This window comes from Chlorocebus sabaeus, chromosome 26 (assembly GCF_047675955.1).
Source record: "Chlorocebus sabaeus isolate Y175 chromosome 26, mChlSab1.0.hap1, whole genome shotgun sequence".
Taxonomy (NCBI): domain Eukaryota; kingdom Metazoa; phylum Chordata; class Mammalia; order Primates; family Cercopithecidae; genus Chlorocebus; species Chlorocebus sabaeus.
In genome coordinates this window covers 26,084,837-26,099,965 of record NC_132929.1, presented here as the reverse complement: position 1 = coordinate 26,099,965, position 15,129 = coordinate 26,084,837, and the positions used below count along the sequence as shown (strand labels likewise).

Here is a 15,129-nt window from a genome sequence, read left to right as displayed (position 1 = left end):
GAGCAGAATCCACCAAAGAACATATGAAGAATTAAATTTTTCTAAAGAATACTGCCAGAAACTTACAAATATTATAACTCAGAAATACTGGGGCCAGGAGCGGTGGCCCACACCTATAATCCCAGCACTTTGGGAGGCCAAGGCAGGTGGATCATAAGGTCAGGAGATCAAGGCCATCCTGGCTAACATGGTGAAATCCCGTCTCTACTAAAAATACAAAAAATTAGCCAGGCGTGGTGGTGGGCACCTGCAGTCCTAGCTACCTGCAGTCCTGAGGCAGGAGAATGGCGTGAACCCAGGAGGGGAGCTTGCAGCAAGCCGAGATCGCACCACTGCACCTCAGTCTGGGCGACAGAGCAAGGCTCTGTCTAAAAAAAAAAAAATTGGAATATTATACGAATCGTCAGATATAAATCAGTAAATCTTAAATATTATCTTCTAAATTTACATTATTTTAAGTATTTCATAATATCTGTACCTTAGTTTAAGGCTTTCAGAGAGTCTTTCAGCTTCTTCAACGGCTTTTTTGATGTTTGCAGGTCCAAGAACTGAATGGAAATAATCCTAAAATTATAGGAAAATCATCCCATATTGTTAGTACTGGGCATTGCATGTAACACTAGTGCTAAGATCATTAAACTCATGGTGCTTATATAAACGGAAGTTTGTTTTATTACGATGGAAGATTTTTAAAAACTTTTAACCTATACACATGTATAATTTATTCTCCAAATGTCTCAAAAGTATGTCTTCATACCATTAGTAAGTTAAAAAGATTCACTAGTTCATAAATTTGACTTATTTGTAAGTCACCATTAAAAAGTATAAATAACATTCTTGTTATTTATAAGTGCCAAAGAAAAAAACCTTTCAAGAATAAAGTATCTTTTCTTATTAAAAATATGTACCTAGTTTTTTTCTCTGGTCTCACAATGAAGCAAACTGTGTACAGATACAACATGAAATTTGTTTTGTTTACTTGTTCTAAACAGATATTTTTGCTTCCACCTGTACTTTACCTGTACATTTACACATTAGGAAACTCTGAGCAACCAAAAAATCAAATGATAGAAAATAAACAATTAATAGTATAATCTAGGCCAGGCACGGTGGCTCACACCTATAATCCCAGAACTTTGGGAGGCCAAGGCGGGCATATCACTCGAGGACAGGAGTTCAAGACCAGCCTGGCCAACATGGTGAAATCCCATGTCTACTAAAAATACAAAAACCAGCTGGATATGGTGGTACGTGCCTGTAATCCCAGCTACTCAGGAAGCTGAGGCAGAAGAATCACTTGAACCCAGGAGGCGGAGGTTGCAGTGAGCCAAGATTGCACCACTGCACTCCAGCCTGGGTGATAGAACGAGACTCTGTCTCGGAAAAAGAAAAAAAAAAATTATAATCTACCTTTAAAAAATGCAAACGGTAAAAGGTTTGGCATATAATTTACTAACAAGTACAATGAAGTTGTTGTTGCTTTTTTTTTACATCACTACTCCAAGAGGTCACTCATTAGATACTACAATCAGATATTTTCAAATCAAGGTTGGTATGACATGACAGTAGCTAGTTAAGTCAGTTGAATGACTCCTGGATCAAGGATTTGCCACAACATGTCAATATGACTTTGCAAATAGAGCCTACTAGCACAGTTTATTACAAATTATAATAATCATAATTTGTAAAAAGAAGGGTTGTAGCTCAGAAGTACCCATCTTTGGCTCTCAGTCATGAAGAGCTGTAACGGTGGAGCCACATAAACATATATAACAGCCCATATAAATAGATATAACTTACAGATTACTTATGATACAAATAAACAAACATAACATAACTTCTGTAACTAGGCAAATCAAAACTAACAGTAGGCCGTGTGTGGTGGCTCACGTCTGTAATCCCAGCACTTTGGGAGGCCGGGGCGGGTGAATCACCTGAGGTCAGGAGTTTGAGACCAGCTTGACCAACACGGGGAAACCCTGTCTCTACTAAAAACGCAAAAATTAGCCAGGCGTGCTGGCACGCGCCTGTAATCCCAGCTACTCGGGAGGCTGAGGCAGGAGAATCGCCTGAACCCAGGAGGTGGAGGTTGCAGTGAGCTGAGATCGTGCCATGGTACTCCAGCCTGGGCAACAAGAGTGAAACTCCGTCTCAGGGCGGGGGAAAAAAGGAAAACAAAACAAAACAAAAAAACTACCAGTAGGCTGGGTGCAGTGGCTCACACATGTAATCCTAGCACATTGGGAGGCTGAGGTGGGTGGATCACCTGAGGACAAGAGTTCAAGACTAGCCTGGCCAACATGGCAAACCCCCGTTTCTACTAAAAATACGAAAATTAGCCAGGTGTGGTGGCACGTGCCTGTAGTCCCAGCAACTTGGAAGGCTGAGACAGGAGAATTGCTTGAACACGAGAAGTGGAGGTTGCAGTGAGCAGAGACCGTGCCACTGCACTCCAGTCTGGGCAACAGAGCAAGACTCCATTTCAAAACAACAACAAAAACTAACAGTAAATAATTCATTCCCATAAGACCAGTGTCCAGTAGCACAATACAACCTGGAGCATATGAAGAATTAAATTTTTCTAAAGAAAACTGCCAGACATTTACAAATATTATAACTTAGAAAAACTGGATCTGAGCTCTAATCCAATATACCAGTGCTCAACAATCTATCATTCTAAACACTTTTTAAATTTCAAAAGAGTATGTGGTAACACAAGAACAGAATATGAATGACATAGCAAAAGTTTTAATTTTTGTGTCCCAGTTAACATAAGACTTATTTTTAAGAAGAAAAATCTGTTGATGGCCAGGCCGGGAGGCTCACACTTGTAATCCCAGCACCTTGGGAGGCCAAAGCAGGTGGACAGCTTGGTCAAAGCTTTAGTGAGCCATTATCGTGCCACTGTACTTCAGCCTGAGCAGCAGAGTGAGACCCTGTCTCAAAAAAAGTCTGTTGATAACAGTTATCATATGTCTATCTAGCCTAAAAGTAGATCATGCTTTCTTTGGTTGATTCTTCTAAAGCCCAAATATATTAGAAGGACCCTTCACTATGTAATTCCAATAAAAGTGTGCAGTTTGTTCAATATCATATCAATTGAACATTACAATAATTTCAGTTAGCACACCATGTCCTGACTACTAATGCAATCTCTTAACAGAAAGTAGAATGTAATCATTACATTAACAGAACCATTTAACAGAAATCATAATGTAATCATTCTGAATAAACACAAAATGCAAAGTAAAACTAAAAATGCTATGACTTGTTTTATTCATTTTTACAGATGAACTCACTAAAAAGCCAGCCTGTAAGCCCAGCTTAAACCTATTTAAACACAAAACATTGTTTATATTTGGGCATGTCTGTTACACACTACCAGATATTCCCCTAATACTAGTGAGGTTTCCTGTCAATTATGTATCTCTGTGCTCTTAAAGGAACACAGTTAAAGTAAGTATAAATACTTTCAAAATTTTAATAGAAGAAAAAGATAACATCCAATTATTACATAACTAAAAATGTTTGCTCCTCAGGTTTACCAGAACTTTCCTGACTCCTGAACATATGAATTCAAACAACTTTCATGATATCCTAAACAAAAATAGGTTTACCAATGAATATTAAGAATTTTCAAGAATGTCATAAAAATGTTAAAATACAATTCTAATTTTATCTAGAATTTGCTACACTAATATTTTCAATACATTTTCTTTCCCTGCTTTTTCGGATAACCCTGAAAAAATTATTCACAAGCTGACTTTTTGATAAGTAATAAAATGTAGTGTCCTTCTCTACTAGTGAGAGAGCTTGCTAAATTAATGTTTTATCTAAATCTCAATTTTCTTTTTATTTTTGAGATGGAGCCTTGCTCTGTTGCCCAGGCTGGAGTGCAGTGGCGTGATCTTGGCTCACTGCAACCTCTGCCTCCCAGGTTCAAGCAATTCTTCTGCCTCGGCCTTCCAAGCAGTTGGGATTACAGGCGCCCGCCACCACACCTGGCTCATTTTTTATGTATTTCTAGTAGAGACAGGGTTTCACCATGTGGGCCAGGCTGGTCGTGAACTCCTGACCTTGTAATCCACCTGCCTCGGCCTCACAAAGTGCTAGGATTACAGGCGTGAGCCACTGTGCCCTTTTTTTTTTCTTTGAGACAGACTCTCACTCTGTCGCCTGGGCTGGAGTGCAGTGGTGCTATCTTGACTCACTGCAACATCCGCCTCCCAGGTTCAAGTGATTCCCTTGCCTCAGCATCCTGAGTAGCTGGAACTATAGATGTACACCACCACACCCTGCCAATTTTTGTATTTTTAGTAGAGATGGGGTTTCACCATGTTGGCCAAGATGGTCTCAAACTCCTGACCGCAAGTGATCCGCCTGCCTCAGCCTCCCAAAGTGCTGGGATTACAGGGGTGAGCCACTGTGCCTAGCCTAAATCTCAAACATTTTCTAGTATAAGAGTGAAAATACAAGTTTCTAAGGAAGTTCAATGACATATATTCAGTCCCTACCTGATTTAAAGGGTAAAAAACAGAAAATACCTTGTTAGTAAATTTAGCACCTCACATACTTGAAGAACACTAGAGAGGCTGGGCTACAGAAAATACAACAAAAAACAGTTCTGCAACTGGGCAAGGTGGCTCACACCTGTAATCCCAGCACTTTGGGAGGCCGAGGCAGGCAGATCAATTGAGCCCAGGGGTTCGAGACCAACCTGGGCAACAGGGTAAGACCTTGTTTCTACTAAACATTTAAAAATTAGTCAGGTGTGGTGTTGTGTGTCTGTACTCCCAGCTACTCTAGAGGCTGGGGTGGGAGAATAAGCTAAGCGCAGAAGTCGAGGCTGCAGTGAGCCATGATTGTGCCCACTGCACTTCAACCTGGGTGACGGAAGTGAGATTCTGTCTCAGAACAAACAAAAAACAGTTCTAAGACAGAAGTAGATGAAGCGCCCTGGACACAGCAAATGAAAATAATCATTTTTCTGAAAAACAGGAACTGAACTACTGAATCATATGAAATAATGGCCTAAGTTACCTGAGCCTTTGCAGAGAGCTTCTCAACCTGAACTTCTCTGCCTCGATACTCCCTTTGGAAATGCAATAGAGACTCTATGGAAATGGAAACATCTCATCTATTTAAATGTACTCACTACCTTCTCAAGAAGAGGAAAAAAAAAAGAGGTAGCTACAAAAATATTCCCAACCTTGTCATAGAAAAAACATAACTATTAACTTCCAAGAATAAAGCAAAAAGTAAACAAGAACATAAAAATAAAAACAAAAACAAAAACAAAAAAACCTGGTTGGGCATGGTGGCTCATGCCTGTAATCCCAGCACTTTGGGAGGCCAAGGCGGGTGGATCACCCAGGGTCAGGAGTTTGAGACCAGCCTGACCAACATGGTGAAACCCCGTCTCTACTAAAAATACAAAAATTAGGCCGGGCTTGGTGACGGGTGCCTGTAATCCCAGCTACTCGGGAGGCTGAGGCAGGAGAATCGCTTGAACTCGGGAGGTGGAGGTTGCAGTGAGCCAAGATCGTGCCATCGCATTCCAGCCTGGGCGACAGAGTGAGATTGTCACCAAACAAAAAAAAAAAAGAAAAAGAAAAAAAACCCTACCACACAGACAAAACAGCAAACAACAAAACTGCCAAAGTTATCTAAATTTCAAGACTTTCAAAAATATTTACTTTAGTGAGCACCATTTACACTGTGTTTTAAGCAATTCTACTTTAACATATTTCATAGACTGTGCAAAAACTTGTTTGAATTTAGGAAGGCCTCTGTCTCTTATCTGCAGATAAGTATGTCCAAAAATATTAAACAATATTTCTCCCAGAGCAGGACTAATTCAACCATTGTGGACAGATGAACGAACCTCCAAATGCAAGGGGTCCCTTCTTCAAAGATAGAGCTAAAAACCTAGTAATTGGCCAGGCATGATGGCTCAAGCCTGTAATCCCAGCACTTTGGAAGGCAAAGGCAGGCGGATCACGAGGTCAGGAGTTTGAGACCAGCCTGGTCAATATTGTGGAATCCCACCCCCACTAAAAATACAAAAATTAGCTGGGCATGGTGGCGCACACCTGTAGTCCCAGCTACTCAGGAGGCTGAGGCAGGAGAACCACTTGAACCTGGGAGGCAAAGGTTGCAGTGAGCCGAGATTGTGCCACTGCACTCCAGTCTGGGCGACAGAGTGAGACTCCGTCTTGAAAAAAAACAAAAACAAAAAAAACCTAGTAACTATTATTAGAATAACTTTGCTAATGAGAAGAAACACCAGCAATGATTTATCACCATTAAATAAAATATTAAAGTCATTCCTTAACAACCAAAAGTCACACTCCTGTAAAAATAAAAATAAGTGGACAGGCACAGTGGCTCACAGGATATGCCTGTAATCCCAGCACTTTGGGAGGATGGGGGGGCGGGGGCGGATCACAAGGTCAGGAGTTCGAGACCAGCCTGGCCAACATGGTGAAACTCTGTCTCCACTAAAGATACAAAAAAATTAGCTGGGCGTGGTAGCGAGAGCCTGTAATCCAGCTACTCGGGAGCCTGAGGCAGGAGAATCGCTTGAACCCGAGATGCGGAGGTTGCAGTGAGCCAAGATCATGCCACTGCACTTCAGCCTGGGTGACAGGGCGAGACTCCATCTCAAAGTAAATTTAAAAAAAAAAAAAAAAGATCAAAGAAAAAAAGAAATTTTGTTATTTCAATAAGTCAATTTAAATAATAAAAGCCAATTTCTACAACAAAAGAACAAAATAAAATCTTATTAATTGAGAGTGGCTTCTCTACCAAGTAAAAAATCTACAGGCAGTATTTTGTTACTACTGACAGGCAGTAAGATTGTTTCTAAGTAAAGGTAAACCCAGCAACACAACATCCTTCACATTTGTTTAATGAGCCTCTACATTCTTCACATTCTTCTTTTGCTAGTTTGTTTTTTGTTTGTTTGTTTGTTTTTTGAGATGGAGTCTCTCTCTATCCCAAGGCTGGAGTGCAGTGGTACGATCTTGGCTCACTGCAACCTCTGCCTGCCAGGTTCAAGTGGTTTTCCTGTCTCATCCTCCCAAATAGCTTGGATTACAGGCGCCCACCACTACACCCAGCTAGTTTTTTTATTTATAGTAGAGATAGAGTTTCACCATGTTGGCCAGGCTGGTCTCGAACTCCTGATCTCAGGTGATCCACCTACCTTGGCCTCCCAAGTACTGGGATTACAGGTGTGAACCACCACGCCCAGTATTCTTTTGCTAGTTTCTAATACAAATGAAATACATCTATTTTCTCTATCTACACTTATCCTAGTCATCAGTTTTTTCTCTTCATTTATATTGCCCCTGCCCTCCCTATCCCTGGTTTCAGCCAAATGGAAGACAAGCACCTGTTCATAGGATTAAAAGCAAAAAGAAGTTTAAAGATTTGGGGAGTGGGCTGGACGCAGTGGCTCATGCCTCTAACCCCAGCACTTTGGGAGGCTGAGGCAGGCAGATCACCTGAGGTCGGGAGTTCGAGACCAGCCTGGCCAACATGGAGAAACCCCATCTCTACCAAAAATACAAAATTACCCAGGCATGGTGGCACATGCCTGTAATCCTGGTTACTCGGGAGGCTGAGGCAGGAGAATCACTTGAACCCAGGAGGCAGAGTTTGTAGTGAGCCGAGATCACACTATTGCATTCCAGCCTGGACAACAAGAGTGAAACTCCATCTCAAAAGAAGAAGAAGAAAAGATTTAGGGAGTGATCAGTATCAATTTTGCAAACTAAGATTTTTAATATGGCTACAATGTCAGTCATATATAAAAAGCTGTCACATAAAAACAAGAGACTAAACCTTGAATCTTAAGTACAATAAAACTACTATTTTAAAAACAGCCATGTTTTCTTACTTAATGAGCAAACTCAATTCTTCTACTTGACCTAGCAATGATTAATTACCTCAGAAAAAAATTATGAATCTGTATGTTGCTATAAACTTGTACTAATCCATGGCAAATCCAAGAATATGCATGAGTTCACACATTACACACATTTGTAAATAATAACACTGTATCTTTAGTTTCCTTTTTCTATCTACATGAGAGAGATGATGCTGCATATAATTTGAGCTAAATTTCATTATTACTTAAAATTTTTAGAAAAAAATCAATAGCTCCATTATGCAAAATAACTTAGGAAATAACAATGCAAAAATAAAAGGTACCTGCTGTTGCTTGAAATCAGGTCTTTTTTTGATAAGATTATAAACAGTCACGTATTTCATATATAGCACATAGGCCCTTTCCTCATCACGATCTAATCTGCATTCTTCTGCTGTCTTAAAGATCTTCAGGGCACTGTGCACATAACTTGAAATTAGAGAAAAAAAATAATTAAAGTACTTGACATCTGGGAAAAAAATACAAGTCATATACAAAGTCCACAGATAATCTTTATCAGGGGTCCCCAACCTCAGGGCCACAGGTTGGTACTGGTTCATAGCCTGTTAGGAACCAGGACACACAGCAGAAGATGAGTGGTGGGCTAGCCAGCAAAGTGTCATCTGTATTTACAGCCACTCCCCATTGCTCGCATTGCCACCTGAGCTCCGCCTCCTGTCAGATCAGTGGCGGCATTAGATTCTCATAGGAACACAAACCCTGTTGTAAACTGCACATGTGAGGGATCTAGGTTGTGCACTCTTTTTCCTTTCTTTTTTTTTTTTTTTGAGACGGGGACTAGCTCTTGTTGCCCAGGCTGAAGTACAATGGTGTGATCTCTGCTCACTGCAACCTCTGCCTCCCAGATTCAAGTGATTCTCCTGCCTCAGCCTCCCAAGTAGCTGGGATTACAGGCATGTACCACCATGCCCGGCTAATTTTTGTAGTTTCAGTAGAGACAAAGGTTTCACCATGCTCGTGAGGCTGGTCTCAAACTCCTGACCTCAAGTGATCCTCCCATCTCGGCCTCCCAAAGTACTGGGATTACAGGCGTGAGCCACCATGCCCGGCCAAGGTTGTGCATTCTTTATGAGAATCTAAGGCCTGATGATCTGTCACTGTCTCCCATCACCCCAGATGTGATGGTCCAGTTGCAAGAAAACAAGCTCAGGGATATCAGTGATTCAACATTATAGTGAGTTGTATAATTATTTCATTATACATTACAGTGTAATAATAATAGACATAAAGTGCACAATAAATCTAGTGCACCTGACTCATTCCAAAACCATCCTCCCTAACCCTGGTACATTGAAAAATTGTCTTCCACAAAACCAGTCTCTGGTGCTAAAAAGGTTGGGGACCGCTGATCTTGATAAAGCAGATTTCATGATTAGGTTCCACTACTTCAGAATTGATTAAAGTTAGATGCAAGTTTGGATACAACCAACTTATATATACCACTTCCTCTGGGATAAGGGTAGTGCTAGAGGTAAACCAGACATTGCTAGAAAGGAATAATCTGTCTTAGGCCTGACCTTAAGGATTGTCCTATCTAAAGGTGGCTTTACCTTTCCCATTGTTTCCCATTTGAAAATCACTCAACAGGAGTTAAATAGAGTTGTTTTCTGTTACTCCATCAACATTACCAACTTAGCAAGATAAATAGCCCAATCCCTCTCTTACTCTTTCTGCCCTTCAAAATATCTTTTTATTTTAATTTAATTTAATTTTATTTTGAGGCAGAGTCTCACTCTGTCGCCCAGGCTGGAGTACAATGGTGCAATCTCAACTCACTGCAACCTCCGCTTCCAGGGCTCAGGGATCCCTCAGCCTCCCACTAGCTGGGATTACAGGCCCATGCCACCATGCCAAGTTAATTTTTGTATTTTTAGTAGAGATGTGGTTTCACATGTTGCCCAGGCTGGTATTGAACTCCTGACCTCAGGTGATCCGCCCACCTTGGACTCCCAAAGTGCTAGGATTACAGGCGTGAACCACCATGCCCGGCCTCAAAAGATCTTTTTTTTTTTTTTTTTTTAAAAATAGAATCTTACCCTGCTGCCCAGGCTGGAGTGCAATGGTGCAACTTCAGCTCACTGCAACCTCTACCTCCCAGGTTCAAGTGATTCTCTTGCCTCAGCCTTCCAAGTAGCTGTGATTACAGGCATAGACTAATATGCCTGGCTAATTTTATATTTTTAGTAAAGATGTGGTTTCACCATGTTGGCCAGACTGGTCTCAAACTCCTGACCTCAGGTGATTCACCTGCCTGGTCTCCCAAAGTGCTGGGATTAGAGGTGTAAGCCATGGTTCCCAGCCAACAGTTATTTTTTTTATTGTTATTATTCTTTGAGATAGAGTCTCACTGTGTCACCCAGGCTGGAGTGCAGTGGCACGATCTCAGCTCACTGCAAGCTCCGCCTCCTGGGTTCATACCATTCTCCTGCCTCAGCCTCCCGAGTAGCTGGGACTACAGGTACCCGCCACCACGCCCGGCTAATTTTTTAAAATTTTATTTTTAGTAGAGACGAGGTTTCACTGTGTTAGCCAGGATGGTCTCGATCTCCTGACCTTGTGATCTGCCCGCCTCAGCCTCCCAAAGTGCTGGGATTACAGGCAAAAGCTCTTTTTTTAAAAGCCCATTTTGTCTTTAGTAATGTTTCAAAATTCAGTTCATTCTGACATTTTCCGTTCTGACTTTCTTTAAAGTTTCTCTAATTCTCTGGCCAGGTGCAGAGACTCACGCCTACAATCCCAGCACTTTGGGAGGCCAAGGCATGGAGGATCACTTGAGGCCATGAATTCAAGACCAGCCAGGGCAACACGGTGAGACCCCATCTCTGTAAGAAATTTAAAAATTATCTGGGCATTGGGGCACAAGCATGTGGTCCTAGCTACTTGGGAGGCTGAGCCAGGAGGATCACTCAAGCCCAGGAAGTCGAGGCTGCAATGAGCAATGAGCATGCCACTGCACTCCTCTGCCTGCACAAGACAGCAGATCATGTCTCAAAAAAAAAAAAAGAAAGAAAGAAAGAAATTATTACTTAGGATTATTTTTGAGACAGAGTTTCGCTCTTACTGCCCAAGCTGGAATGCGATGGCACAATCTCAGCTCACTGCAACCTCTGCCTCCCGGGTTCAAGCGATTCTCTTGCCTCAGTCTCCCGAGTTGCTGGGATTACAGGTGTGCGCCACCATGCCTGGCTAATTTTTTGTATTTTTAGTAGAAATGGGGTTTCACCATGTTAGCCAGGCTGGTCTGGAACTCCTGACCTCAGGTGATCTGCCTACCTTGGCCTCCCAAAGTGCTGGGATTACAGGCCTGAGCCACCATACCCGGCCAAAAAGGAATTATTTTTATATCGTGTTATGAAAAGACAATGACTTGTGGCTGAATATTTTTTTTTAGAAGCTTCATAATCTTAGCCTCTTAAACTTTATGACCTAGAGGTCATATCTGTATGATCTGTCTGGAGAGTAGATAATATGCATATGAGCAGAATATATATGTATTGTGCTACAATTACATTAAGACCTTCTCTAAGGAGGTCTTATTTTATTCGTGTGATGGTGTTATTTTCAAATAAACTTTAAATTAACATTCACCTAACTTTAATATGGAAATGAACTAAAAATTAATAATATTTGATTCAATCAAACTAGCCAAGGATACATCATACCTCTTAGTGCTTATTTTCTCTGGTTTAACTTCCGTCTTCTTATTGAGGTCTTTTAGTGAAGAACTGAGGTAGAGTTCTTTAGGAACTGAAGCCACAGCAGGCATGATGAATTATCTTTACTTTTCCCCTTTCACAATGGATGCTATATTTCCTTAAAAGTAGTTCTTTTCTGAAAGAAATACAAATAATTATACTAATTTTCCTCATTAACAATAAAACAAGTGAGCAGTTTTAAAAAATAAAACTCCTAAACTGTATCCTTTGCTAACAGGTTAATTTTAAATTATTTACAATATCTATTTCAGGAGTTTAAGATACGTAGAACATGAGTGAACAATTTAATAATTTTTTTCAAATTTTAATTAACCAAATGAATTACTTTTTGTATCATTTTGCTTTAAGAGTTGGGAATCTTACCTGTCAAAGGAACTAGCGGTAAGAATAATAAAAGTTTTTACATGTTTCTTCTGTTAAAATAGCATTAATGTATAGATTATAAGTAGATGGAATTTTTATCTAGAAACATTTCTCTTTTCTCATTGACGATACCTGTTTATTTATTTTTTTAAGTGATTTCTTCCTCTTTTTTTTTTGAGATAGGGTCTCACTCTGTCACCCTGGCTGGAGTGCAATGGCACGATCTCGGCTTACTGTAACATCCACCTCCCGAGTTAAAGCAATCCTCCTACCTAAGCCTCCTGAGTAGCTGGAATTCCAGGTGTTCACCACCATGCCCAAGCTGGTTTTTGTGTTTTCAGTAGATGTGCAGTTTCATCATATTGGCCAGGCTAGTCTCAAACTCCTGGCCTTAAGTGATCTGCCTTGGCCTCCCAAAGTGCTGGGGTTACAGGTGTGAGCCACCATGTCTGGCTACTTCTTTCCACTCTCTTAATAATCTTCATTCTATCCGTTCACTATTATTAAACAAATGGATATCAATGAACATCTAATCGTAAAAAGCTAAGTAAGGTACAACTTGGAGCAGGGGATGGGGAGGCCTCTGCTCACTTATGGAAATTCCAAAAGCATCCCAATTTGCTTTAATTCTAGTAACATTTTATATTAAATATTAATACTTTGTGATTCACTGGTACTCATCCCTTTTAACTCTGTGTACATGAATCCACTGTCTTAGTCACCAAACCAATTTGTTCTCTGAATATTGCATTTTTAATCATTTTCACTTTTTTTCTATCTATACTTGCTCCAGGTATCTATAAACACATGTTGAACCAAACACTTTAATTTGTACTTTCAGATCTATGCATTTAGAAACAATGATCTAATATACAAACATTTTCTACACTTTACCATCCACCCTGGGTCCTGTGTCTAAAGCTGTAGTGATAGGGGAGAAAAGGTCTCTTGACCACACTATCACACCCAAATGGGTCAACTGATATCAAATACATCCTTCTAGCGAGGTATCTAATTCATCAACAATTCATCAAACCTGCAAAGAGCACCCATTAAGGAAAGAGTATGACAGAGTTCCCCTGGGTTTCCTCATACTTATAGAGACAACAGCATTGTTTCAATGTCAGTGTAAATCATCAGGAGACTTAACTTGCAACAGCAGGCCTCGTGTTAAAGAGAGGTATTAAAGGGGTATATAAGGTATGGTCTCTGATTCTCCAAGAAAAAATAGTTTAACCAGAAAACATACCCTCCCCACCTTACCACCTCATTATCTCCTGACCATTCCCCACAATGTTGAATGAAAAACCAAGAATATGTGTAATATGATACTCTATATAAAGTTTAAAAATCAAACTGAATTGAACAATATATTGCTTAATGATATAAACGAGGTAAAACTATAAAGACAGACAGAAAATGATAAACACAACGTTATATTTCTTGGGAGAGGGAGAGTTGTAATCAGGGAGACACATATAAGGAGCTTCAGGGGTACAGCAAGGTTCTATTTCTCAAACTGGGTAGTATGTGCACAGGTGATCATTTTAGTAAAATGCTTTATAACATATAAAAGAATATATGTAATGTACTTAAAGTTTTAAAGAAAGAAATAAAATAAGCATAACAATGTAAACATGAGTAAAGCAATGCAACATACATAAATATGAAGAGAGTACCCAGAGAGATGTAAAAGTTAGGAAGTTATGGGTTAAACAAGCAACTAACAAAAAATATACACTTAAAAAAACATATTGATTAAAAAAAAAAGACTTAGAACATTGGGGCCAGGCATGGTGGCTCACGCCTGTAATCCCAGCACTTTGGGGGGCCAAGGCAGACAGATCACTTGAGGTCAGGAGCTCAAGTCCAGCCTGGCCAACATGGTGAAACCCTATCTCTACTAAAAATACAAAAATTAGCCAGGCATGGTAGTACATGCCTGTAATCCCAGCTACTCAGGAGGCTAAGGCAGGAGAATCACCTGAACCTGGTGGGTGGAGGTTGCAGTGAGCTGAGATCATACCCCTGTACTGCAGCCTGGGTGACAGAACAAGACTCTCTCAAAAAACAAAATACAACAACAACAAAAAATTAGCCGGGCATGGTGTCAGGCACCTATAATCCCAGCTATTTGAGAGGCTGAAGCAGAAGATTCAACTTGAACCTGGGAGGTGGACGTTGCAGTGAGCCAAGATTGCGCCACTGCACTCCAGCCTGAGCAACAGAGTGAGACTCTGTCTCAAAAACAAAACAAAAAACCCAACAAAGTTTAAAAAACTAACGTGGAAGACAAAGTTGTAAGCAGTAGTAATACAACATAGTATATCAAACTATAGAGTTACAAATATTACAGTATAAGAAAAATCAAGAGAGAAGATTAAGTATGACTAGAAGGATCTTGGAAGTCATCATCAAAGAGACAATATTTGATGTGAGAATTGGTGGGGGAAGGTTTTTCAAAGAGATGAAGAGCAGGATGAAGAAAAGAAAGTAAAGAACATCTTTAGGAATCAGCCACTACACAGAATGAACAAGGATCAACAAGGCAGTGGGGAAAAAAAAATAGACTTGGAATAGGTAACGGAAGGCTTGAATGTTACTAAAGCATTTACTTTGTTTTCTAAAGATAGCAGGGCTCTGAGGTAGGGAGGTAAGTGATTGAAACTAAGAAGAGTATAAAGTTAGGCGGTGACAAACTAGATAGGGAAAAGACTAGTTATCTATTATAATGATCCTAGGAAAAGATGATGAAGGTTAGAACTAGGGCAGTAGAGATGGAATAGAGGAAGCAGATACAAGAGACACTGCAAAGGTAGAATGACAGGACTTGGCAAATGATTAGACACAAGGAGGGAAAGTACAGGGATAAGATTACGATGTCACCAAAGATTTTAGCAAGGGTTTCTAGGAGAAAGACTGTACTTTTTAAAAGCTTCCTTTTCTGTCCCAAATCTTCCATTTGATTTTTGGAAAGAGTTCAAATAAGTAACAGTCTTATCTGATAATGTCTAAAGTCCATTAAAAACCCATAGTTGTTTCTATTTTTATTAACAAAATCATGTAAGTTATACAGTCACTTAATGATGCCTAGTG

At 40.2% G+C, this 15,129-nt stretch overlaps 1 protein-coding gene across 3 annotated transcripts in view; it reads right to left on the bottom strand.

The window, feature by feature from the left end:
- USP8 (ubiquitin specific peptidase 8) overlaps positions 1–15,129 on the bottom strand; it is a 76,848-nt gene that overhangs the window by 50,900 nt on the left and 10,819 nt on the right. For all 3 annotated transcript variants that reach the window (XM_008016625.3, XM_073012172.1, XM_008016626.3), the window contains exons 2-4: positions 11,617–11,785; positions 8,218–8,362; positions 479–564 (exon numbers count right to left, since the gene is read on the bottom strand). In XM_008016625.3, the coding sequence (XP_008014816.1) occupies positions 479–564; positions 8,218–8,362; positions 11,617–11,720 (335 nt within the window). In that variant the 5' untranslated portion in view covers positions 11,721–11,785. The remainder of the gene's footprint in view (positions 1–478; positions 565–8,217; positions 8,363–11,616; positions 11,786–15,129) is intronic.